At 39.5% G+C, this 27,796-nt stretch overlaps 1 protein-coding gene and 1 long non-coding RNA gene across 2 annotated transcripts in view; one reads left to right on the top strand and one right to left on the bottom strand.

The window, feature by feature from the left end:
* Positions 1–12,148, bottom strand: part of LOC119038839 (uncharacterized) — a 42,232-nt gene extending 30,084 nt beyond the window's left edge. The window contains exons 1-2 of the mRNA XM_037131372.2: positions 12,071–12,148; positions 3,291–3,361 (exon numbers count right to left, since the gene is read on the bottom strand). Of these exons, the coding sequence (XP_036987267.2) occupies positions 3,291–3,361; positions 12,071–12,148 (149 nt within the window). The remainder of the gene's footprint in view (positions 1–3,290; positions 3,362–12,070) is intronic.
* Positions 12,149–12,361: 213 nt separating this feature from the next.
* Positions 12,362–23,447, top strand: LOC128627993 (uncharacterized). The gene is made up of 2 exons (XR_008392296.1): positions 12,362–12,432; positions 23,026–23,447. It is a non-coding gene; the product is annotated as an uncharacterized LOC128627993 (long non-coding RNA).
* Positions 23,448–27,796: the final 4,349 nt, after the last annotated feature.

Below are 27,796 nucleotides of genomic sequence, written 5' to 3'. Positions count from 1 at the left end.
ATCAAATATAATCATATTCCAAGCTTTAATCAAGATTCTGACCACATAGAAAATGCTATGTTCACTGATTTTTACTGTCCATATATTTTTAGGTAGACATATCCAATTTTGGCACTTCTTGGCTTTCCGTCATGATAGATTAGAATTTAAATGTTGTAAACTGCCAATTCATACCAAATATATTGGGGAATAGGACAAGTTGAGAAAGAAGAATTAAACTCCCCTCTAGTATGCTAAGTGTAACTTATTCTGACCACTCCCACTTCTAGACCTTTTGTGCCTTCTCAGAGTCACATATTAAGAGGCTAGAAGACTCTTGGAAAGTGCCTACATCTTTATTGCCCAACAATCCAGAAACTTTAGGGAAATGGCAACAAAAATAGTTGCTTGGTGCTTAGGCTTTAATTTAGTTGTTTTGAACACTTTTTTTCCCCCAATTAGTTAACAGATAACAGATTTGGTCAAATGCTAAAGTGGATATACATGAGAATGAGAAGCTCAGAAATACACAGAAAAGATAACCTAGAGGCAGAAAATTATGTTATTTCAATACAAATCCCTTCATAAGGTATCACAAATATAATATACTATAAGTATTTTTAATGATGACATTGATTGATGCACAAAATCCCTACTTGGAAAATATTTTTATTTCTAAGTTGGGAGAAGTCTTTGTTGAAAAAGTTGCTAATTCTACCATCTCTATCAAAGTTATATATGTGATTTGAAGTAAATTAATGATAGATATGAAAGGAGATATTTTAAATTTTGCTTAGTATGTTATTAGTAACATTCAGAAACCATCCTTAAATGTAAAAAACATGAATATTTGATTTCTAGGGTACATTGTTAACTGACAAAAGCAAAGTAGAGACACTATATATGATGTACAACCATTTATCTATCATGCTCATATATGACCAAAGGAAGTACAAATATATATATATTTGCCTCTTATGGAAAAAAGGAAGGAAAATTAGAAACTAAAAACCTACTCAAAATGATAACCTATATAAGGGGTAGAGAGAGTGCAGTGTGAACAGCAAAGGAATGAAAATTAGACTTCTTAAAGGAATGTGTTTTGTAGATTTGACTTTGGAACCATATAACTTTGCATAATTAGAAAACGTTATTAAATCAAATTTTGAATACAATCTTTAAAAGTAAAAAAACAAAACAACAACAAAAAATTGGAGCTAACTTTATATCGAGTAACCCAAACCAAAGATGATGGTAATGTGGTTCCTATGGTATTGGTGGAAGTTGTCAGATTCTGGATATATTTGGAAAGTAAAGGCAATAGGATTTGCTGAGGGGTTGGATTTGGTTGTAAAGGAGAGAAAAGTCAAGGATCATAAAGGTTTTAAGCCTGAGGAACTGGAAAGTTGATGTGTGGAAGACTGCAGGAGGAGGGTTGGTTTTAGAACTAAGTTTGAGATGCCTATCAGACATCCAACAGAAATGTGGAATGGGCAGCTGGGTATATGAGTCTGGAGTTCAGGAAGAGGTCTCAAAAGATTCAAATTAGAATGTACAATACTACATAGGTGAGCATACTGTAGATGAGGAAAATACCTTTTTTGGAAATCATTGTGCTAATTAGAGGGAACAAAGCTAGAATATCACCATTTTGCAAGTCCCAATAAATTAATGGCTCTAGGGTATAGACAATGAATATCAGGGCTGATAGCATGTTAAAAGGAGGTATATACAGACATTATGTACCATCTGATGAAAAAAAAAAAACCTATAGTCTTGCCAAAAGGATCAAGCCTCTTGATTCAGCTGCTTGGAACATGATGAATTGCATTTTCAGTATGCAATCAGCAAACTTAGACTATGAGTAACTCTATAGGTTCCTCAACAATAAATTGTAAGGGAAGGACAGGAATGGAGGGAGAATATATGTATTAAAGATATTTAAATAACACAAAATAAAAAATGGGCAGTACTGGCCTCTAATATATGAGATATATATTTTGCTGCTGAGGCAATGGAGAAACAGGGTAAGTGACTGCTATAGAAGTTGGAATGGTGTTTGATCTGGGGAAGGGGGAGAAAGCTGTGAATGGACCAGACATATGGTGGGCATTCTGGGGGTAGTGAGTAGTGCTCTATTTTGGTGGCCTAGGTGGCAGTTGCACTTGGTAGGGCAGTTGACTTATAAAACTTCATAAAGTAATATATTTGCTTCATGTGTTTTTTATGTTAAAAAATCTTTTGACTCCTTTTACCCATTTCTCTACCCCACCCCCCACCAACTCATACATCTGATAATCACTAATCTGTTCTCTGTATCTATAAATTTGGTTTTGATTTCTGTTTTAGTTTTTTTGAGTGGTCTTATTGATGATATTTTCAAGTGGAAATTGCCTTTTTTATTAATAAAATATAGGGTATACCAAAAAAAGTGTGGAGAATAAGAACAGGAACATTTGTAGGCTCATCAGTTTAGTTAAAATGTTACAGATACAGTTAATGTCCCCTGTATACCCTTCCTCAATTTCATTCTTCTCCCTTCACTTTGCAGGGCATTTTCTTGAATTTGGTGTTTATCATTTGCATTCATGATTTCATATTTTTATGAGGTATATATGAGGGGGGACCCCCAAAATAAAATTTGTTCATAGAAAATTGCATATTCTTACATGTTTAAATTTCAGTCACTTTCAAAGTAATCTCCATTTGATGCAATATACCTATTGAAACTTTTTCCTCTGCTCAAAACAGTTTTTGAACTTGTCGACTTTGATGCCTTTTAGTGCCTCTGCTGCTTTTTGTTTCACCTCTTCCGCATTGGCAAAAACGTTTTCCTTTGAGGAATTTTTTAATCAGAGAAAACGAAAAATAGTCTCTCAGGGCAATAACAAGTGAACAGGGATAGTGGGGCCAAAGGTCAGGCTGTTTTTTGGTCAAAAACTGCTGAATACTTAGCAGGGTATGGGCAATTATGCTTGCAAATCGCCCATCATGATATGGGCAAAGTGTTGAGTCTTCAAAAAAAAAATTTCACTGAACCCAAACACAACCTCTCACAACAACGCCAGCAGGTACACTGATACAGGCGGGTTCCTAGAACACTCACCTAGTAGGGGAAACATATGCTACAAGGGGCCCACCCTCCAGAAGATAATTCTGTTTTTTGGGGGGTTGTCTCTCATAGATGTTCTTTTTTCTGAAGATTAAATCAAGAGTACATGCAACTAATATATTTTGTCATCATGTCATTATCATTGGAATTATTAGCTGATGATTGTTAAACAGTAGAGTTTTATTAGAAAGTACCTTACCTTCCCATTTGAATTGTGGTCTTTGGTTCAGCTCTAAGTAGCACTAGTCTAAGCACTGTTGCTGCTGTTTCCTAAAAATAAATTGTCAGCATTTACTTCATAGAAGATTGAAGTACTTTTCATTATTCCTCTCCTAAATTTACTTATGTTCTGATCAGTTTATTCAGGGACTACTATTTACTAGGAGAACTTATGAGTGGTTATTTATAATTCATGGTAAAAGGCAAGTTATTGTGAAATGCTCATATGAATATCCAGATTCATGTAAATCTGAAGGAAAATATTAGAATTACATGAATATGAGGCCTGTCTAGAAGAAGTTTAGGCATGGTTAATATAATGAGGACAGTTTGCATAACATCAATGTAGTCTGGCAGCCAAGGAGAGTGGACTGGAATGTGCATGTGTGAACAATGACAATTTCACTGTACTTGTCAGTGGAGGTGGCAGATACCATTATGTGAGCATGTGTATTGCATGGCCATTGCATTCAAAATGACTAAGTAGAGCAATGAATCTGTACCAAATTTTGCATTAAATTTGAACATTCCTCCATGGAAACTATTCATATGACCCAGAAGGCAACAGTTGTGGGCAATGGGTGACTGGCAACTTCATCAGGACAACTCGCCTGCTCATGTATCATGTCTTGTGGAGAGTTTTTTTCAAAACATCAAATCACCCAGGTGACTCAGTACCCTTACAGCCCAGATTTGGCATCCTGTAACTTCTGGCTTTTCCCAAAACCAAAGTCATCTTTGAAGGGAAGAGCTTTCAGACTTTTGATGAGATTCAGGAAAATTCAATGGGGCAGCTGATGGTGATTGGGAGAACTGTGTCAGGTCCCAAGATGCGTACTTTGAAGGGGACAGAGGCATCATTGTCCTATGTACAGTGTTTCTTGTGTCTTCTATCTTCTTCAATAAATGTCTCTGTTTTTAACATAACATGGCTGGATACCTTCTGAATAGATCTCATAGTACACATACACTGTGTGTGTGTGTGCACATGTACACAAATATGGGTTGTATTAGATAATCAGTCTTATTTTTCCCGTCATGTCTTACATATGGCTTCAAGGAGGGGAAGCACCATCTAATCAAATATCTTTGCAGTGACTTCTGGTCACTGAAACTATAAATAAAAATGTTAATGAAAAGATTCAGCTGTTATTCTTTGAATACCTTAAGTCTTTTTTAAGAGAAAAATTTTTATTCACTATTATTTACTGATCTCTTTCTATGAAACAAATAATTGCTCAGATCTCTTATACCTATTTTTTATAGGGCTCATTCTTTGATTAAAATTTATAATCTGTTAACAATAATCCAGAATGCCTTAAATATAGTTAACTGCATCAAATTCCATTACTTTTCTTTAGAAGTGTGAAAGGAACCTGAAAGTTACCTAAGAAAATTTGAATAGCTACATTCTTAATTAACTTTTCCACTTTCACAAAATGACACTTGAAATAAAACTTTGGGGGAGGTTAAATCTTATTGTTAGTGGTAGAGAGTAAAGCTTGAAATTCTTGGCATTGCCCGAGAAATCCAGGTGATATTCTCTAGGAAAGGATTTCTTAAGAAACAAACAAAAAAATTAAGGAAATACATAAACTTTCAGTTACTTATTATCATTAGTGGAACATATTTTCCTAGTTTTCCCTATGTGTCTCATTTAGAGTATATAATCAATGAAATAATAGTAAAATTTGATATAAAGCAAATGGCAACACAAGGCAATAAAGGAATAACCAACTGGGCTCTAGTTCTGTTTTTAGAATTAAAGTGGTGTACAACTTAAGAAAGAGACTTGTCTGGGTCTGTTTCTTTGTGTGAAGAATGAAGGAATTGGGCAAAATCATCTTTAGGATCCCGCCCAGCTCTAGGACTCTATAATTGCAATTGACTTGATCTCATGATTAAGCTTTGGTAGGTACTAATACTTTTCCAATGAGTATAAAATATTTGTGACATGAATATTTATCATTGAGAAAATACATGGTAGAACTCTCCTTTAGAACACCTTGTCAAGGACTTCCGGCCAAGATGGAGGTGTAGGTAGACACACTGTGGCTTTTTATGCAACCAAAATAAGGACAACAACAATTTAGAAACAAAACCACAACATGTATTGACAGAAAACTGAACTGTATGGAAGTCTGACAATCAAGGAGTTAAAGAAGAATATTCATCCAGAGCGGTAGGAGGGGCAGAGTCGGGTGGCCAGGCAGAGAGTGCTCGCTGCAAAGCAGTGGCTGGTGGACCCCTAGTGCACAAGGCAGCAGCAGGTGGACCCAGTGAGGCAGTGATTGTGGAGGGGCGCAGTGCACAAGGCAGCTGGTGGAGGAGTGGTTCCATATTTGCTGCAGATAAATCAGGCGAAGTGGGGAATAAGACAGACTGTGCAACCCAGGGTTCCAGCGTGGGGAAATAAAACCTCTAACCACTGATTGAAAACACTGGTGGGGTTGAGGTGCTGTGAGAGACTCCCAACCTCACAGGAGAGTTCACTGGAGACACACACAGGGTCCTAGAATGTACACCTACCAACCCATCTGGAAATCAGCACCAGAAGGGCTGTTTGCTTGGGGGAAGTGGGGGAAGTGATTGAAATCTGGTAAAGAGCAGAGCAAGTGCCATTGTTCTCTCTCCGACCCCTGCCCCTCATATGGGGTCACAACAGTGACCTGGGTTGCCCCGCCCAGGTGAACACCTAAGGCTCTGCCCCTCACTACATAACAAGTGTGTAAAGACAAAAAAAAAATGGCCCAAATGAAAGAATAGATCAAAGCTCCAGAACAAAAACAACTTAGCAATGAAGAGATGGCCAAGCTATCAGATGCACAGTTCAAAACACTGGTCATGGATGCTCACAGAACGGGTTGAATTTGGTTGCAAATTAGATGAGAAAATGAAGACTATGATAACTGAAATAAAGGAAAATGTACAGGAAACCAAGAGTGATGGGAAGGAAACTGGGACTCAAATCAATGGGGTGGACCAGAAAGAAGAAAGAAACAACCAAACAGGAAAGAAGGAAGAAACAAGAATTAAAAAAAAAAAAAACATGAGGAGATGCTTAGGAACCTCCAGGACATCTTTAAATGTTCCAACGTCTAAATTATAGGGGTACCAGAAGGAGAAAAAGAAGAGCAACCAATGGAAAACTTATTTGAACAAATAATAAAGGAGAACTTCCCCAATCTGGCAAAGGAAATAGACTTCCAAAAAAATCCAAGAAGCTCAGAAATTCCCAAAGTTTGACCTAAGGAAGAACACACCAAGGAACATCATAATTACATTACCAAAGATTAAAATGAAGGAGAGAATCTTAGAAGCAGCAAGAAAAAAGGAGTTAGTTACCTACAAAGAAGTTCTCATCAGACTGTCAGCTGATTTCTCAAAAAAACCTGTCAGGGAAGAAGGGGCTGGGAAGAAGTATTCCAAGTTATGAAAGGCAAGGAACTACATCCAAGATTGCTCTATCCAGCAAAGCTTTCATTGAGAATGGAAGGGCAGATAAAGTGCTTCTCAGATAAGGTCAAGTTGAAGGAGTTCATCATCACCAAGCCCTTATTTTATGATATGTTAAAGGGACTTATCTAAGAAAAAGAAGATATAAAACATGTACAGTAAAATAACAGCAAACTCACAATAATTAACAACCACACATAAAACAAAAACAGAAACAAACTAAGCAGGACAGACTTCCGCCAAGATGGAGGCGGAGGTGGAAGCACTGTACCTTCTCGCACAACTGGGTTTAAAAACAACAAAGTTTTAGCAACAAAAACGCAGCCAAACCACAGAAAATTGAACTACACAGAAGTCTGACAACAACGAACACTTCAGCCAAAACTGGTAAGAGGGGCAGAGCCAGCAGCAGAGCGGGGTGGGGCAGGAAAGATCCACCTGACCAACCAGGGAGTGTGACCCAGTTGCCCCAGCAGCCATGGCAGATCCCAGGCGTGGAGAAGCGGGCAGACCCACTGAGGGTGCAAAGCATTAGACCCACTGAGGACTGATCAAAGTCACACATTCATGCACAGATAAACCGGTGAAGGAGCTAGCAGTGAGACAGACCCCGCAGGCCCCAGTGGCAGGAAGCAGCAGAGGGAACTGCCATTGTCCCTCTTTGACCCTGCCCCCACATACAGTGTCACAAAACAGCGACCTGGGTGGCCCTGCCCTGGTGAACAACTAAGGCTCCCCTCCTCTTATGTAACAGGCATGAACAGATCAAAACATGGCGCAAGAACAACTCAGAGTCCCAGAGCCCATAAATCTAAGTGCTGAAGAAATAGCCAAACTTTCAGATGCACAGTTCAAAACACTGGTCATCAGGATGCTCACAGAACTGGTTGATTTTAGTCACAAAATAGAGGAACATATGAAGGCTAAACTAATTGAAATGAATGGAAATACACAGGACACCAATAGTAATGGAAAAGAAACTGGGACTCAAATCAATGGAGTGGACCAGAAAGAGGAAAAAAATGACCAAACAGAAACATATGAAGAAACAAGAATTCAAAAAAATGAGGAGAGGCTTAGGAACCTTCAGGACATCTTTAAATGTTCCAACATCTGAATTATAGGGGTACCAGAAGGGAAAGAGGAACAGCAACCAATGGAATATTTTTTTTAACAAATAATAAAGGAGAACTTCCCCAATCTGACAAGGGAAATAGACTTCCAGGAAATCCAGGAAGCTCAGAGAGTCCCAAAGAAGTTGGACCCAAGAAGGAACACACCAAGGCACATCATCATTACATTAGCCAAAATTAAAATGAAGGAGAAAATCCTAGAAGCAGCAAGAGATAAGGGGACAGTCACCTACAAAGGAGTTCCCATCAGACTGTCAGCAGATTTCTCAAAAGAGACCTTACAGGCAAGAAGGGGCTGGAAAGAAGTATTCCAAGTCATGAAAACCAAACATCTACATCCCAGATTGATCTATCCAGCAAAGCTTTCATTTAGAATGGAAGGACAGATAAAGTGCTTCTCAGATAAGATCAAATTCAAGGAGTTAATCATCAATAAGCCCTTATTATATGAAATGTTAAAGGGACTTATGTAAGAAAAAGAAGATAAAAAACATGTACAGTAAAACGACAGCAAACTCACAATTATTAACAACCACACCTAAAACAAAAGCAAACTAAGAGGACAGCTAGATCAGGAGTGGAAACATAGAAATGAAGATCTCATGGAGGGTTAGCAATAGGGGAGTGGGAGGAGGAGAAGGGGGGAGAAGGTACAGAAAATAAGTAGCATAGACTGTAGATGGAAAATAGATAGGGTGAGGGCAAGAATAGTATGGGAAATATAGAATCTAAAGAACTTGAGACACATGGTCATAAACTAAAGGGGGGCAATGGTTGGGGAGGAGGTGTGCAGGGGGGAGGGGAATGAAGGGGGGAAATAGAACAACTGTAATGGCATAATCAATAAGGTATGTTTTTTTAAAAAAAGAATACAGTACCTTCAATACTTAAAAAATAAAAATAAAAATAAAAAATATTTTGTCATCCCTATTCAGTTTTTTATGCAGCAGTCATTCTAAACCTTTAATTCTTTCCTCCAAATGCATTCTGCTCCATCCATTTACCCTTCCTCACCTCCCTGCAAGGTTCTTAAAGAGTGGCCATGGGGCTTGTAAACTCCTTGAACTTTCTGTTTCGCTTGCTTCTTAATTGGTTATTTATTCAAGACCTACTATATAAAGACAGAGAGGATAAAAGTCCCTGTTCTGAAGGAGTCTGACAGCAGAGACTAGTAAAAGAAGATTCTATATCAGCCTGGTAAGTAGTTTGATAAAGGAGTGTAAATTAGCCTGGGCATAGAGAAAGCTTTAGGAGAAAATAAGCTCAGTCTCAAAGTGCAGAAGAGGGTATACTGCACTTAAAAAGTGGAGACAAGAGGGTTCTGGAGAGAGGGAAGAAGAGATTAAAGGGAGATGCTGGTGAGACTGTATTGCAGTATGAAGATCAGGATAGCTGGAGCACAAAGATATGTGGGAGAAGAGGAGATAATCATTGAAAATCCCCAACAAGGAGGGCCTTGAATGTCAGGCTAAGTAATATGGGCTTTATTCTGTACGTAACCAGGTGCCACCAAATGATTTTAAGCAGGGGAGTGACAAGATCATATTTGCTTTTAGGAACAACCACTTGAGTAGCAGTGTGGAGGTTGGTTTTGAGAGGGATAAGGCTGAAATCTGGGACAGATCAGTTAGGAGGCACTTTCAGTAACCATTGGTGACATGAATGAGGGCCTAGATGATGACATGGTTCAGAAACAAGGAGATGGATTTAAGACATACTCAGGAGACAGAACTAACAGAACTTGGTGACAGAAAACCAATATGAAGGCGAAAAAGAAAGAAAAATCGAAGGTGACTCCCAGTTTCCACCTTGAATGGCTCAGTAAAGCTACTCAGCAAGGTTAGAAAAATGCAAGGAGGAATAAGTTAGGAAAGAATTAATTTAGTTCTTCCTTTAGGCAATCTAAATGTGGAGACAGACTACTTTGGAAGTGGATTTGACAGTAATCAAAGTAAACGTGCCATGGTTGTAAATGAATGTGTCAAGTTAAAAGAGGACTGAAGGTAGTACTTTGGGGAAAATAGCATTAAAAGGATTGGGAAAGAGGAGAGCCTCAAAAGGAGACCAAGTTCTGTGTGTCTATATCTACACTCCTCAGTTCCTGGAGAGAAAGAGGCCATTACTTGAATCCAAGGCTCACATATCCATTGCCACATTGGATTCCATTCCTTTGTGCTCCTTCAGGTCTTGCTCCACCAACAGCTCCCTCCTCTCTTATATCTCCAAACTCTTCCCATTAGCATACATTAGTAAAAGTTTCCTCTGTACTAAAAAATGAGGCCCCTTCCTGGGCCATGCTTCTTCCAACTTTCACTGTATCTCATTCCCTTTCTAAATTCTTTTTTTTTAAAATTATTTATTTATTTATCTTTAGAGGGGATGGGAAGGAGAGAGGGAGAGAAACATCAATGTACGGTTGCCTTTTGTGCGTCCCCTGCTGAGAACTGGCCTGCAGGGAACTGGTCTGCAACCCAGGCATGTGCCCTGACTGGGAATCGAACCGGGATTGTCTGGTTCACAGGCCCGTGCTCAATCCACTGAGCTACACCAGCCAGGGCCCTTTCTAAATTCTTGAAAGAATAATTTAACTTCACTCTCCTTACTTCCTCATCTCCTATTCACCTGGCTTAAAGCAATCTGCCTCTGCCTCCACCATTTCTACAAACTGTTAACTGTAAGGTCACCAATCATGTAACTCTTGAGTCCAGTAAACACTTTTTAGATCTTGTTCAAATTCTCTGGGGCGTGAAACATTTATGTAACTTTCTTTTCTTTTTTGGCTTTCAGGACACCACTACTCTCATTTGGTGACTCACCTACCTATTCTGATCTTAAACAGTGTTTTGCCTTTGGTCCTCTTCTCTTTTCACTCCCTACACTTTTCTCCAGCAATCTTACCCACTTCTACTATATTTAACTCTTAGTCTTGACCTTCTGAGTGCTACCTATTGAACATTTTTACCACTTAAAGCTTTTGGGAATAGACAGAAGAATAAATACACAGATAGATTGGCTATTTTCAACAGACAACAGAATTTATCTTGTCATAAACTGTACTCTCCTCCCCTGCATCAATTCCCCCACAATCCTGTTCATCTGTATTCTCTGTTTTCACACCCAAGGGGAAAAATGCTAAATCATCACATTGTACACCTTAAACTTACACAATGTTATATGTCAATTCTATCTCAGTAGAACTGGGGAAAAATTAAGAATAATCCTAGGCATGACCCTGTCACAAACTCCCAAAGATTAGTTTTATAAGCTCTTGTTTTTGGATCTGCCCCCTCCTTTCTATCTGTACTGTCATTGCCTTAGCTCAGGCCCTTAGATCTCCTACATAAACTATAACAGTACCACCCTAACTGGTTTTCTCTCCTTCAGTCCCAATCCACCTTCTGGATTGTAACCGGACCAAATTTAACAGAAGATGAGTCAGATCATGTTAACCCTTTATTTATATTTAATTGCTTCCCAGTTTCTCTAGGATAAGAAAACAAAATAGGACCCTTCATTTACTATCCTCTGCCTGCTTTTCTGACTTCATCTTTAGCCCCTACATACTGTATTAGGACCCTGTGTGCTAGCCCTGAGTTTCTTTAGGTCAGCTGTTTCCTCTGCCAAGCTCCCTAAAATTTCCTCCTCTGTGGTCAGCAAGCAGCCACCCATCCTGAGTGTTACAGGAGCAGTCACTGAAATATATTTAACACTGTAGGACATCTATATATAGTCCTTGGACATAAAAGGATGAGCTCATCAAGTGACAACTCCAGGTGTCGTCTTCTCTTCACTGCTGCATCCCCCACCGTTTCAGGGATCATGCAACTATTATGCTTAATAAGTGTGTGTTGAGCTGCCCGTCATTTCTTCGCAGGGGTGACAAAACCCTTAAGGGGGTCTCTGGGATTGAATTTGGCTGATAATCACCGCCGTCTGTCACGTGCAGCACCAAGTCTAATCCCTAGGTGGCGAACGTGCAGCTCCACTGTTTTGGAGTGGGAGGGCGTCCAGCCAAAGGATTCACCGCTTAGCTGATTCGGCCAAGTACTGGGCGAGTCCTCTGTTCCAACTCATTATTCATTTCAGCAGGGGCGTCAAGAGGGGCGAGCCTAGCCCGCACCACCTTTCAAAAGCAGAACGTGTGAAGGCAGATGTGACGAATTAGGAATACCTGATAAGAGCCGCCTGTCAAAGCCAGATCCGCTAGGATCGCTCGGCCGTTAGCAATGCAGCTGTAGGTGATTGTCATAGCGGGCTGGCCACTGAAGGAAAGGTTCCCGCAGGACCTAACCGCCTGTCACAGTCTCGGGGCAGTGACTAGGGGCGGGGCTAGGGGGACGGGGGCGGTGCCTGTGCTGGTGCCAGGAGCGATTGATTGGCAGGGAGGGAGGCGGGGCTGTTTCTTGCCTGGGTTAAACCCGTGATAAACGCTTGTGAAGCAGCAGAGGGGTGGCGGGAGGCCGGTTTGGGGGGTTGGGGGGTTGGGACTGTGGAGGACGACTGTTGGCGAGTCTCTGGAAAAACTAACTTTGGGTGAGTGAAGCTCTTGTGATCATTTTCAAAATTGTTTAAGAGCCAGTTTACTACATAGTGCCAACCTACTAGATAGGGTTCATTCATAATCTAACACATGTTAAATATAGACCTTGATTAAAAATAAAATTCATTAATTAACTGGACAAGCATTGGTTGAAGTCCCACAATGAGCTAACTTCCTTAGATTAACAAGTATGCATAGTTGTAAGCTTCGGACCCTCGGTTTGAGGAGTTCGTATTCTAGAAGTAGTTACAGAAGCACATGCAAATAAACGTCAATCTAGAGTGCTGTATGTATATGTGTGTGTTATGGTGGAAAGATAAAGTAGGTTGCAAAGCCTGCAGTGTAGGCAGTTAATCCTTGGGAGAGGGAGCAAAACTTTCGAAGTCAATGTCCGTTTTAGAGGGTGGGTCAGAATCCTCTAAGCGGGAAGGAAAGATAGGGCAGTCCAAGCAAAGGAACAAATCTTTAAGGCTTGAAGGAAGGCAGGTGAGTTTAGGGAATGGATATAAGTGAGTGTGGCAGAGGGAAGGCATATGGTGGAGTGAGCAGGAGATGAGAAGGGTAGTATTGGTAGAATGATTTTCATTATACCAGATTTTTAGTTTCCTGACAAGAATTTTTTTAATGTATAAACTTAAGATAACCATATATTTTCATTAGCAAGGTGTTGTGGAAGAGTGGAAAGAGGTCAGATAAAACTTGGATTCAGATATAGACATTGCTGTTTATTCTGGGCCTTTAGTGCAACTTAACTTTTCTGAGACTCAGTATCCCAATCTATAAAATGAGGATAGATGTCAAGTTCAAATTAAGTAATTATGCACAATTCTTAGCATATATAGATAAGAAATTGCAATCTTTATGTGATAAGTACATTAATGAAAATTACTTTCTTCCTCCCAATAGTATAACTTAAAAGGAAAAACAATGTCCTTCTGGGGTCCTGGCAGGGGATGAAGACAGGTAGTAATTGAGTTTAAATTAACCCAGTAAAATCAAAATGGATTTGAAGAGCAAGCAGCAAAACTGGTGTGGACTGTAGCTCTTGAGAAAAATGCCTTGTTGAATTCATGTATCCTTCCACATAAATTAAATCTTGAATTAAGGTGTCTTATCAGCTTAGAGATAATGCCTTGTGTTACAGGTGGGAGTGACTGAATAAAAGCTCTGGTTACATAACTTATGTAATAAGTTACATAAGGGACTTATGTAAGAAAAAGAAGAATGAGTGAGAATCATGTTATTACACACCTAAAACAAAAGATAGGTAGTCAGAGTGGACTAGAAATAGATTCAGGAGTAGTTTTATGTACCAGAAAGTGAAATATTTTTAAAATTATTTATTGATTATGCTGTTACAGTTGTTCTATTCCCCCCTTCATTCCCCTCCACCCTACCCCCCCATCCCCACCATTACTCCCCCTTTAGTTTATGACCATGTGTCTCAAGTCCTTTAGATTCTATATTTCCCATACTATTCTTGCCCCCCCCCATCTATTTTCTATCTACTGTCTATGCTACTTATTTTCTGTACCTTCTCCCCCCCTTCTCCTCCTCCTACTCCCCTGTTGCTAACCCTCCTTGAGATCTTCATTTCTATGTTTCCACTCCTGATCTAGCTGTCCTTTTAGTTTGCTTTTGTTTTAGGTGTGGTTGTTAATAACCGTGAGTTTGTTGTCCTTTCACTGTTCATGTTTCTTTAACTTCTTTTTCTTAGGTAAGTCCCTTTAACATTTCATATAATAAGGGCTTGGTGATGATGAACTCCTTGAATTTGATCTTATCTGAGAAGCACCTTATCTGTCCTTCCATTCTAAATGAAAGTTTTGCTGGATAGAGCAATCTTGGTTGTAGGTCTTTGGATTTCATGACTTGGAATACCTCTTTGCAGCCCCTTCTTGCCTGTAAGGTCTCTTTTGAGAAATCTGATGACAATCTGCTGGGGACTCCTTTGTAGGTGACTGTCCCCTTAGCTCTTGCTGCTTCTAGGATTCTCTCCTTCATTTTAATTTTGGCTAATGTAATTATGATGTGCCTTATGGTGTGTTCCTTCTTGGGTCCAACTTCTTTGGTACTCTCTGAGCTTCCTGGATTTCCTGGAAGTCTATTTCCTTTGCCAGATTGGGGAAATTCTCCTTCATTATTTGTTCAAATAAGTTTTCCACTGGTGGCTCTTCCTCTTCCCCTTCTGGTACCCCTATAATTCGGATGTTGGAGCATTTAAAGATGTCCTGGAGGTTCCTAAGACTCTCCTCATTTCTTTGAATTCTTGCTTCCTGACTCTTTTCTGTTTGGCCATTATTTACTTTCTTCTGGTCCACTCCATTGATTTGAGTCCCAGTTTCCTTTTCATTGCTATTGGTGTCCTGTGCAATTCCATTAATTTCAATTAGTTTCGCCTTCATATATTTGTCTAATTTGTGGCTATAATCAACCAGTTCTGTGAGGATCCTGATGACCAGTGTTTTAAATTGTGCGTCTGAGAGTTTTGCTATTTTCATCACTTAGATCTATGGGCTCTGAGGCTTTGAGAACTTGCGACATTTTTGGTCTGTTCTGGCCCTTTAAGTGTGAGAAGCGGTGCCTTGGACTCCCAGGTCGCTGTGTTGTGACGCTGTATGTGGGGGCGTGGTCAGAGCGGGGAAATGGCGACCCCCCTCTACTGCCGATTGCTGAGGGGACTGCCGGGCCCCGGTCCAACCACTCACTCCCTCGCCTGTCCGCTCGCGCACAAATGGGCGACCACAGTCAACACGCAGCACCACTTCCCCACTGTCTCCTTCGCGGTCACTCGCCTGGTGGCTGGCTTGGTCGCTCACTAGGTCCAAACCTGCGCCTGGATTCCGTGCGTCTGGATTCCGTGCCTGAGTCCGTCTGACCGAGTTTTCCTGTGCAAACCCGCTTCACCAGCCGCTGGTTTCGCCCCTTACCGGTCAGGCTGAAGAATTTGTTGTTAACGGACTTCCGAAAAGTTCAATTTTCCGTGTTCTGGCTGTGTTTTCTGTTGCTAATATTTAGTTGTCTCTAAACTTGGTTGTGTGAGAAGGCACGGCACATCCACCTATGCCTCCATCTTGGTGGAAGTCTGAAAGTGAAATATGTTAATTCTGAGGTAATGTGTTGGTATATTTTTGCTTACAGTAAAAATAAGGAGAACAAACTTGGCCATATCACAGTGCAACTTCTGTTTATTAAACAGGGGATCAGAAGGTGATTGGGCAATAAAATCATGAGATGTCCTAAGGATAGGGAGCAGCTGATAGTTGGAGAGGTGTACATGGGACCTCTCTTGTCTGTTTTGCCTTGCCATTAAAACTATCCTGTGTAGTGGGTTCACTGTGTACAATCTACAGGTTCATGCCTATAGTTATGTATAATTTATACATAACTGTAAAATTTATAAAATAACTCTGTCTTTGAGCCCCATTTTACCTGATATCTGAGGCTTAATCTAGCCAATATTGGGTTTCCTCAGTTAACTCACAAACTCCCCCTTCCCTTCTTTCTATATGAGGTGGCATCTCTGTGTGTGGGGAAGTTGGTGGAGCGGGAGATCTTTTGATTCACAACCTTCATCTTTTTTTAAAGATATATTTTATTGATTATGCCATTACAGTTGTTCCCTTTTCTGCCCTCCATTCTCCTCCACCCTGCACACCCTCTCCCCCCACATTCCCCCCCTTTAGTTCATGTCCATGTGTCACAAGTTCTTTAGCTTCTACATTTCCCATACTATTCTTGCTCTCCCCGTTTATTTTCTACCTATACTACTTATTCTCTGTACCTTCTTCCCACTCTCCTCCTCCCACTCCCCTGTCGTTAACCCTCCATATAATCTCCATTTCTGTGGCTCCCCTCCTGATCTAGCTCAAAACTTAGTTTGCTTTCGTTTTAGGTGTGGTTGTTAATAACTGTGCATTTGATGTCCTTTCACTATTCATATTTTTTATCTTCTTTTTCTTAGATAAGTTCCTTTAACATTTCATAAAATAAGGGCTTGGTGATGATGAACTCCTTCAACTTGATCTTATCTGAGAAGTGCTTTATCTGCCCTTCCATTCTAAATGAAAGCTTTGCTGGATAGAACAATGTTGGTGGTAGGTCCTTGCATTTCATGTCTTGGAATACTTCTTTGCAGCCCCTTCTTGCCTGTAAGGTCTCTTTTGAGAAATCAGCTGACAGTCTGATGGGAACTCCTTTGTAGGTGACTGTCCCCTTATCTCCTGCTGCTTCTAGGATTCTCTCCTTCATTTTAATCTTGGCTAATGTAATGATGATGTGCCTTGGTGTGTTCCTTCTTGGGTCCAACTTCTTTGGGACTCTCTGAGCTTCCTGGAAGTCTATTTCCTTTGCTAGATTGGGGAAGTTCTCCTTTATTATTTGTTAAAAAAAAGTATTCCATTGGTTGCTGTTCCTCTTTCCCTTCTGGTACCCCTACAATTTGGATGTTGCAACATTTAAAGATGTCCTGGAGGTTCCTAAGCCTCTCCTCATGTTGTTGAATTCTTGTTTTTTCCTTCTTTTCTGTTTGGTTGTTTTTTTCTTACTTCTGGTCCACCCCATTGATTCGAGTCCCATTTTTCTTCCCATCACTATTGGTTCCCTGTGCATTTTGCTTCATTTCACTTAGTGTAGCCTTTATTTTTTCCTCAAATTTGCGACCAAAATCAACCAGTTCTGTGAGCATCCTGATGACCAGTGTTTAGAACTGTGTATCTGAGAGGTTGGCTATCTCTTGGTTGCTTAAAAGTATTGGCTCTGGGACTTTGATTTGTTCTTCAGTTTGAGCCATAATTTTTTAGTCTGGTGGTGCATGTTACATAGTGAGGGGCAGAGTCTTAGGTGTTCACCGGGGTGGGGCAACCCAATCACTTGGTTGTGATGGTCTGTGAGGGCAGGGTCAGAGAGGGTACAATGGTGCTTGCTCCACTCTCTCTTGGATTTTAGTCCCCTCTGCTGCTTCCCACAAGCAAAATGGGCCCTTCTGGTGCTGGTTCCAGGTGGGTGGATATGTGTACAGTCTAGGACCCTGTGGATCTCTGCAATGTACTCTCCTGTAATGCTGGGAGTCTCTCCCAGCACTTTAACCTCTGCAAGTGTTTTCAATCAGTGTTTTTAAGTTTTATTCTCCATTTCTGGGGCCTTGGGTTGCATGGTCTGTCTCACTGCCTGTTTTTGCCTGGTTTATCTGTACGCAAATGGGTGTTGGCAGTCATCCCACTACCTTGTGTGCCTCACTGGGTCTGCTCACGCCCGGGGTCTGCTAGCCTCTGCATTGCCTGCGTTTCTGGGCCTGCCAACCACTGCTTTTTCCTTCTGTAACTCCTCTCTACTGGCTGCCAACTCCACCCCACTTACTGGTCTGGATGAATGGTTCATTGTCAGACTTCCATATAGTTCAATTTTCTGTCTGTTCTGATTGTGGTTTTGTTTCTAAATCTTTGTTGTCCTTAAATTTGGTTGCGCGAGGAGGCACAATATTTCCACCTATGCCTCCATCTGGGTGGCTGATTCACAACCTTCACCTCTTTAAGGTGGCATTAACTGCTAATGTTTGTTATTTATCTATCTCCAATCATCAGTTCACTTACTCTTCTTCAAACCTCAGGGTCCCTTCAGGTGCTTTGGTTCTTTCTCAGCCACTTTTGTGGCCCTGCTGGGGGCAAGAAAAACTTTCTGAACCATTGTGAGGCTTTGGGAACCTGGAGAGGCTATGCCAGGCCTCTCTGGCCAACATACCATGCTGCCAGCCCTCCTGTTGTACCGTCACTCTGTGGTCCTATTGGGAGCAGCTCTTAGATTAGACTTTACTTTACCTGGGAAGCAAGCCCTTGGATCCCCAATTTACTGGGCATCTTCTCATCACTACAGTCTATCACTCCTCCCCTTCCAGTGGGCACAATGTGATGAGTTGGGTTGCTTTCTTCTGACTCTCTGCCTTCCTCCAGCCTGTGGAAACTCCAGCAAGTCTAGCAGGGAACCTCCTATAACCCCAGTCATTCCTCCCAATTTATAGCATTAATGTCGGCTCTTGCTGTCCATATACTCTCTTTTCAGGGAGGAAAATATTTTTCCTTTTCAGTTTTGGAAATATTAAGAGCTGAGAATCTTTTTCTTCTTTCCCTGCTCTTTCTTCCTCCTCTGTTCTTCCTCTACATCCTCCATTTTCTTTCTTCTTAATTTTTATGGAAACAGGATAATTGAGAATAAAAACCACAGCAGGTAATATAAAACACCACAGGTGTTTATATTTCCATCCTTCCCTTAATAGTTTGTCAAAACATGGACGACAGAACAGAAAGAATGGTGAGAAGCTGGATCTCTAGGAAGGAGAAATGGGACAAGTCATCATTGTCCATTTCTTTTGAAACAAGATTTCAGGCCTCATGACTACTTTCATTGACTAGCCAATCTGCCGTCATTGCTTTTTAGAGATGATCTTTTCAGAAAGGAAAGTCACTAATTTTTGAATTATCCTATTTCTGAGGTCACTAGAGAGTTTGTAAATATTCCACAAGCTGGAAATTTTCAAATACCCACTAATTCAGAATGTGTCTTATTAAGTATTGATGTTCTCCTATAAATAAGTAAAAGTTATCTTTTACTTGTTGTTCTTTAAAATCTAAATAAATATATATTTAAATATTTTTCCTTTTGACATTTATTTTTTTAAATTTTATTTAGTTATTTTTCAAGTACAGTTTTCTGTCTATTTCTCCCATCCCAGCCCTCCCTGCCCCATGCTCCCCACCTCCCTCCCATTTCCTTCCCCCCAGTCCTCATCCTTGTGTCTTTCATACTTGTTCCTCAAAATCCCTCCCCATTTTTCCCCTTAAATTCCCTTCCCTCTCCCTTCTGGTCACTGCCCACTTGTTCTCTATTTCAGTGTCTTTGTTTTTATTCTGTTTGCTTGTTTGTTTTGTTGTTTAGCTTCCTGTTAAAGGTGAGATCATATGGTATTTGTCCTTCAATGCCTGGCCTATTTCACTCAGCATGATGCTTTCCAGTTGCATCCATGTTGTTGCAAAAGGTAGTAGCTCCTTTCTCTCTGCTGCATAGAATTCCATTGTGTATATGTACCACAATTTTTTGATCTATTCATTTACTGACAGGCACCTAGGTTGCTTCCAACTCTTGGCTACTGTAAATTGTGCTGCTATGAACATTGTGGTGCATAGGTTCTTTGAAATTGATGTTTTAGGATTCTCAGGATATAATCCTAGCAGTGGAATTGCTGGGTCAAAAGGCAGGTCGATTTTTATTCTTCTGAGAAAATTCCATACCGTTTTCCATAATGGTTGTACCAGTCTGCAATCCCACCAACAGTGAACTAAGGACCCCTTTTCCCCACAACCTCTCCAACATTTGTTGTTGGTTGCTTTGTTTATGATAGCTATTCTGACTGGAGTAAACTGGTATCTCATTGTGGTTTTCATTTGCATCTCTCTGATAGCTAACGATATTGAGCATCTCTTCATGTGTCTTTGAATCTTCTGTATGTCCTCCTTGTAGAAGTGTCTGTTCAAGTCCTTTTCCCATTTTTTAATTGGGTTAGATGTCTTCCTAGAGTGGAGTATTGTAAGTTCTTTGTATACTTTGGAGATTAAACCTTTGTCTGTGGTATCATTGGCAAATATGTTTTCCCATACAGTTGGTTGTCCTTTTAATTTAGTACTGTTTTCTTTAGCCATGCAGAAGCTTTTTATTTTGATGAGATCCCATTTGTTTATTCTTTCCTTTATATTCCTTCCTCTAGGGGACATATCGATAATAATGTTACTGCGTGGAATATCTGAGATTTTCTTGCCAATGTTCTCCTCTAGGACTTTAATTGTGTCACGGCTTATATTTAAGTCTTTTATCCACCTTGAATTTATTTTGGTGTATGGTGTAAGTTGGTGCTCAAGTTTCATTTTTTTTTGCACGTAGCTGTCTAGTTCTCCCAACACTAGTTGTTGAAGAGGCTATCTTTACTCCATTTTATGTTACTGCCCCCTTTGTCGAATATTAATTGACTGTAGAGAGTTCGGTTGATTTCTTGACTCTCTGTTCTGTTCCATTGGTCTATGTGCCTGTTTTTATGCCAGTACCAGGCTGTTTTGATTACAGTGGCCTTGTAATACAGTTTGATATCAGGTGTTGTGATCCCTCCTACTTTGTTCTTCTTTCTCAAAAGTGCAGCTGCTATTTGGGGTTGTTTATGGTTCCATATAAATTTTTGAAGTGTTTGTCCTATGTCTGTGAAATATGCCATCGGTACTCTAATAGGTATTGTATTGAATCTGTATATTGCTTTTGGTAGTATGGACATTTTGTTGATGTTAATTCTTCCAATCCATGAACATGGTATATGTTTCCATTTGTTTGTGTCTTCCCTGATTTCTTTCTTCAGTGGTGTGTAGTTTTCTGCATACAGGTCTTTTACCTCCTTGGTTAGATTTATTCCCAGATATTTTATTTTTCTTTTTGCTATATCGAATGGGATTTTTTCCTTGATTTCTGCTTCTGCTGATTCATTGTTAGTATACAAAAATTAAATATATTTATTTATTTATTTTCAGAGGAAGGGAGGGAGAAAGAGAGGGAGAGAAACATCAGTGTGTGGTTGCCTCTTGTGTGCCCCCAACAGGAGACCGGGTCTGCAACCCAGGCATGTGCCCTGACTAGGAATTGAAGCAGTGACCTTTTGGTTTGCAGGATGATGCCCAACCCACTGAGCTACACCAGTTAGGGTTGGAAATGTTTTTTATAGTTTTTTTTGCAGTGTGTGATCACTGTGGAAATGCAAACAATATCCTTGTAAAAGCCTCTATATTTTTACCATTCCATAAAATAACCACTGCAATAATTTAATTTGTTTACCTTTTCTTTTTTAATGTATTTTTATATTTAAAATTAATGAATACAAAATAAAATCAATAAGTACATGCATACATATTTTTCTGGAATTTTTTTTTTTGGTTTTAAATGCATATGTTGTTTTCTTTGACTATGATATATTTGTTTAGTATTTCCTCTGGAGCTTTTCTTTCTTTCTTTCTTTCTTTCTTTCTTTCTTTCTTTCTTTCTTTCTTTCTTTCTTCCTTTCTTCCTTTCTTTCTCTCTTCTGTGTAAATTCTTTTGCAGACATTTTTGCTTCTTACATAGTCAAACATGTCAATATCCGTTTATTACATTGGACCATAGTGTCATTTTAGTCAAAGCTTCCTTTCTTAGCCTCACATACAAATATTCTCTTATTTTTCTCCTGTTACTTTACTTTGTTTTAATATTTAAAACATTAATCCACCTGGAATTTGTTTTTGTCTTTTGTGAGATAGGAATTTGTGTTTCCCTAATATACAGTCAGTTGTTTTATGCAATTTATTGACTATTCTTTCCTCACTAATTTGAAATGTCACTTTTACCATAGACTTAATTATACCCTATACATTGTAAGTTGGATTTTAGAGTTGTTTCTGTGTTGACATCACAATGATTCAATAACTGTAGTTCAAGTTGCTTTAAATTTAACAAGTTGTGGATAATATATTTAGAATATTGAGTCTTCTTCCCATCTAAGAATGTAGTTCTCTTTCTAGTCATTCTTTATTATATCTTCTTGTAAAAGCTCTCTACGTTTCTTCACAAAGGCTTCACAAATTTTTAATTTTCTTTGTGAGGTGTTTTGGCTGCTTTTGTTAATGAAATTTTGTTCCTTTTTATGTTTTCAAACTGGCTTATTTGGGCATGTACAAAGTCCATTAGCTATATATAATTTATTTTGTATAGAGCTCCTGCTCCATTATATTGTAAATTCCTTGAGGCCAGGAGCTTCAGATAGAGCACATAGTGCTTTGCTTAATTGTGCACATGATGTAGGATATTATTGTTGACTATTGTGTTAGGCTTTTCCATTACACTCAGCAACCAACAGGAGGGCCACCTCAAGTACCCATGATATTTATGGAAATGATAATGATTGAGGGAAGTATAGTGGGAAGCCAAACAGACCTGGAATTGAATGCTGAGTTTGCCTATTTCTAGTTGAGCAATCTTGGCATCTCAGAACCTCAATTTCTTTCTTAGGTTCACCTCTGAACCTAATTCATAAAACGAGCTAACATGCATAAAGTATATTGTGACTGCCTCCTAGTATGGGTTCCATAATGGATGGTTGTTAAGATCCTCATGAATCAAAGGAGTTCCAGCCAAGATGGAGGCATAGGTAGAAATGCTTCACTTCCTTGAACAACCAAAAGAAGGATAACAACCAATTTAAAAACAATAAACAACCAGAACTGTCAGAAGAGCAAACTGCATGGAACTCCAACAACTAAGCAGTTAAATAAACACTCATACAGACAGGTAAGAGGGGCAGAGACAGACAGCTGGTTGGGTGGAGAGGACCCGTGGCAAGGCAGTGGACCTCACAGGCAAGGAGGGGCTGACTCACCGGGAAGCTAAAGACTCAAAACCTCTAGTTGTAAAATATTGTGGGGGTTGTGAAAGCAGGAGAGACTTCCAGTGTCACAGGAGAGTTTGTTGGAAAGTGGGGCTAGAACAGAGTGAGCAGCATTGTAACTTCTCTAACCCTTCATCTACAGACAGTGCCACAATGCAGCAAAGAGGATTGCCCTGCCCTGGCAAATACCTAAGGCTCCACCCCCTTACAACTTAACAGGTGCACTGAGACAAAGAAACATGACCCAAATGAAATAATAGATCAAAATTCCAGAAAAAGAGCTAAGTGACAAGGAGATAGACAATCTACCTGTTACAGAGTTCAAAATATTGGTAATCAGGATGCCCAGAGAATTGAGTTCTGTTGCAAAATGAAGGAAGAAATAACTATTCAAAGTAAAATAAAAAAAAGAATGTACAGGAAACCAACAGTGAAGGGAAGGAAACCAAGACTCCAATCAATGATCTGGAACAAAAGGAAGAAATAGATATCCAACTGGAACAGGATGAAGAAACAAGAATTCAAAAAAAAAATGAGGAAAGGCTTTGGAACCTCCGGGACAACTTTAAATGTTCCAATTCCTGAATCATAGGGGTGCCAGAAGGAGATGAAGAAGAGTAAGAAATTAAAAACTTATTTGAATAAATAATGAAGGAAAAATATTTCCTAATCTGGAGAAGGAAATATACTTCCAGGAAGTCCAGGAAGCCCAGAGAGTCCCAAAGAAATTGGACCCAAGGAGGAACATGCCAAGGCACATCATTTTAAGTTACTTAAGATTAAGCATAAAGAGAGCATCTTAAACGTAGCAAGAGAAAGAGATATTTACTCACAAAGAAGTTCCCATGATATTATCTGCTGATTTCTCAAAAGAAAACTTACAGGCAAGAAGAGCCTGCAAAGAAGCATTCCAAGTCATGAAAGGCAAAGACCTACATCCAAGATGGCTCTATCCAGCAAAGCTCTCATTTAGAGTGGAAGGGCAGATAAAGTGTTTCTCAGATAAGGTCAAGTTAAAGGAGTTCATCATTACCCAGCCCTTATTATATGAAATCTTAAAGGGACTTATCTCAGAAAAAGAAGATGATAAAAATTATGAATAGCAAAATGACAGCTAATACAACCACTACCAACAGCTGAACCTAAAAATAAAAACTAAGCAAACAACTACAACAGAAACAGAATCACAAAAATGGAGATCACATGGAGGGTTATCAATGGAGAGGGAGGTGGGGAGAATGGGGGAAAAGGTACAGGGAATAAGAAGCATAAATGGATCCAGGACTTCTGGCCAAGATGGAGGTGTAGGTAGACACACTGTGCCTCCTTGCACAACAAAAAGGACAGCAACAAATTTAAAAATAAAACTGACAGAACTGACAGAAAATTGAACTGTATGGAAATCCAACAACCAAGGAGTTAAAGAAGAAATATTCATCAAGACCAATAGGAGGGGCTGGGCAGGCGGCTGGGACAACTATAATAGCATAATCAATAAAATATATTTAAAAATAAGAAGCATAAATCGTAGGTACAAAAGAGACAGAAGAAGATTAAGAATAGTATAGGAAATAGAGAAGCCAAAGAACTTATATGTACAACCCATGGACAGGAACTAAGGTGGGGGGGAGGAATCCTGGAAAGTAGGGGAGTGCAGGGTGGATGGGGGATATAGGGGAGAAAAAAAATAGGACAAGTGTAATAGCATAATCAATAAAATATACTTAAAAGAAAAGATAATTATGAATCAATATTGTCATGTAATTAAATCTGTTCAATAAGTTGTACATTTAAGGAAGAACAGACTGGCCTGTATGAGATGCTTCACTATAGACCCAGTGAACATATTTAAATCATCATTCAAGGTACATGTTACAGAAGTTTTCCAAAAAAGATCCACTCTTTTGAGAAATGTGTTGTATATTGCCCTTCTTCTCTAATTTGTAAGTTTCCTGATAGCAGAAGCCCAGTGTTACCAATCTTTTTTACCTAGCACTTCATACATGGTAGACACAACTTAGATGGATGCATTTTATAGCATGAAGTACCACAGATTATTTAACCACTCCTTTCCACCTCCCTTTTCTTATGTTGTTGCTAACAGAAAAGAAGTTGAATTCCTATCTTTGCTAAAAATTATAGCCAGATTTAAGTATTAATCACTGCTGAAGCCAATTATTCTGTTCGCTCATGTGAGATTGTATTATGCTGATTCTAGACTGGAAACTTTTGGCTATAGAATCTTCCTCACATTCTCTTAATTCTTATTTTATCCTTCAAAATCCAGCTTAAGTGTTATTTTCTTCAGAGTTCTCCAAAAATCCACCAGCTTACACCACTTAGTTTTTACAATTTGGTTTTAGCCATTAGTTGCATATAACTAATTCTTTATGAACAAATTGTTAGGTTTAAAAGTTTATAAGGTGATTGTTTGGAATGTAGACCAAATTTCTCTGCAGAAATATAACAACCGAGTCAAGGTGTATTTGAAGGAGAAATAGTAGAAAACAGTCTCTAGTAATTAAACAAAACAGTAACTAGTGATAAGATTGAGTTCGCTTATTCTCATTTATGTTGTTGCTGGTGTTAAGGAAGAGCAGTTTTAATTAAAGGAGGATGAAGAGGTATAGGAATTTAGTGGCTATTCTGAATGAGCCTTATATGAAGCAATTTCACAGAAGACACAGGCTTTTTGTTAATCTTATTTCACAACTCCTAAGTCTACATTTCCATGATGCTGGTGTCTGGCTACTAGTGCTTCTGTAGTTAGCCATGGTTTTGATTGGTTTTGGCATAACAAAAGTTATGTCAGCAAATGTGGCAAAAAAGACTTTTAAGAATTTTCTACTCCATAAATATGATGAAAAGATTGGTAAAAATTTTTGTAATTTACTTTTTTAGAACTGTGGAGGTTAACCAAAGGCTTACAATAACTCAGGGATCATTTATTCAAGAAAAATTCCCTGGCCGGTGTGGCTCAGTGGATTGAGTGATGGCCTGTGAACCAAAGGGTCCCTGGATCAATTCCCAGTCAGGGCACATGCCTGGGTTGTAGACCAAGTGCCTAGTAGGGGGTACACAAGAGGCAACTACCCATTGATGTTTTTCTCCCTCTCTTCCTCCCTTTTCCTCCCTCTAAAAATAAATAAATAAAATCTTAAACAAACAAAAAAGAAAAATGGTTGACTCTTAAAACAGTGAGCTCTGTGGCATTTTAACTTGCTCTTGTTCCCCTCCTTCCTCACTTTCCAGCTGTGCAATAGCCTTAAAAAAATAATAGCTCGTGGTCTTGGTACAGCTTTCCAGCCACAAGGAGGGGCAGAATGCATCTGGAATCCTTTCAAAGCCTCATTCTTATAGAGCTGTCATTATCTGACCTGTCTGGTGGTTTTCTGGAAGACTTTACATACAACACTGACTCAAAGCTTACTCAATGCCAACCCCTCCCCAACAGTGGGCATTGTCAAAAATAATTAAGGCAAGGTTTTAACTTTTCAGATGCCTTAGGTGATGGCTAACAGTTGGGACAAACATAGACTAAGAAAAAGCTTTAAAGAAATAGCAGGTGAAATGCACTGTGCATGGGGCTTTGAAAAGGTCTGACATATTCCTGGTAGTTTAGAAGGCCATGTATTACATGGAAGAGCTTTAGTATGCTTAGGAAAGACCTCAGAAGACCCTAAGCCCTCACTTCTGGTTGACCTTGAGAGTCTATGTAAGCAGGAAGTGAAGGCTAGGATGGAGTTACCAACTGAGTTTTAAAGGCTTTCCCAACACCCATGTAGAGCCACTCACAGCAAAGTCTGGGAGATTTACTGGCTCCAGGTGGTTAAAAAAATTCTGTCCAATCATTAGTGACCCAGTAAGCTAACTAAATAGAGATACAAAAATCACAAAAATATAGACTTTATAGAATTGGCTCAGAAAAGTTACTGGACAAACAACTTTAACAAGTGGCAAATACAACAAATTCTGTTGGTGGGTTAGGTGGATCTGATTGCCAGAGTTGTCACATTATATTATTTTATACGTTTGGTTTTTAATAAAAAATTATGAGGTATATGTAGAAATAAGAAAATACTCTCCAAACAATAAAAAAGCAATCCAATAGAAATTGTTCCTGAGGACCCACAGATGTTAGACTTATAAGACAAAGACTTTACATAATTTGTTTTAGTTATTTCCAAGAGCTAAAGAACACCATATTTAAGGAATTAATGTATGATAGTGACATCTCACTGAATAAAGATTATTAATAAGAGATAGACAAAAGAAATTATGAAAAGGAAACAGAGGGACTTCTGGCCAAGATGAAGGTGTAGGTGGAAACACTGTGCCTCCTCACACAGCCAAAATTAAGAACAACAATGATTTAGAAACAAAAACACAACCACAACAGACAGAAAACTGAACTGTACGGAAGTCTGACCACCATTCAACTAGACCAGTAAGAGGGGTGGAATCAGTGGGTGGTGGAGAGGGGTCCTGGCAGGAAGAGGAGATGGCTGCCAGACCTGGGAGGGCAGGTGGTGAGAGGCAGACCATGCTCACATATTTGTGTGCAGATAAACTTGACAAAAGTGGGCAGCAAGACAGACCACACAACCCAGGGCCCAAGAATGGGAAATAAAGCCTAAAAGCACTGATTGAAAAGGTGCTGGCTTGTGGAAAGCATCAGAGGGGACTAAAATCCAAGAGAGAGTGGAGCAAGCACCATTGTTCCCTCTCAGACCCTGCCCCCCACAGCATCACAACCCATCGACCTGGGTTGCCCTGCCCTGGTGAACACCTAAGACTCTGCCCCTCACTATGTAACATGCACAACCAGACCAAAAAATTATGGCTCAAACTGAAGAACAAATCAAAGTCCCAGAGCCAATACTTTCAAGCAACCAAGAGATAGCCAACCTCTC

The sequence above is a fragment of the Artibeus jamaicensis genome, unplaced genomic scaffold, assembly GCF_021234435.1.
Source record: "Artibeus jamaicensis isolate MK-2021 breed Jamaican fruit bat unplaced genomic scaffold, CSHL_Jam_final contig_515, whole genome shotgun sequence".
In the NCBI taxonomy this organism is placed as follows: domain Eukaryota; kingdom Metazoa; phylum Chordata; class Mammalia; order Chiroptera; family Phyllostomidae; genus Artibeus; species Artibeus jamaicensis.
The sequence above is the reverse complement of the archived record's forward strand: the minus strand, read 5'-3'. Positions and strand labels throughout refer to the sequence as shown.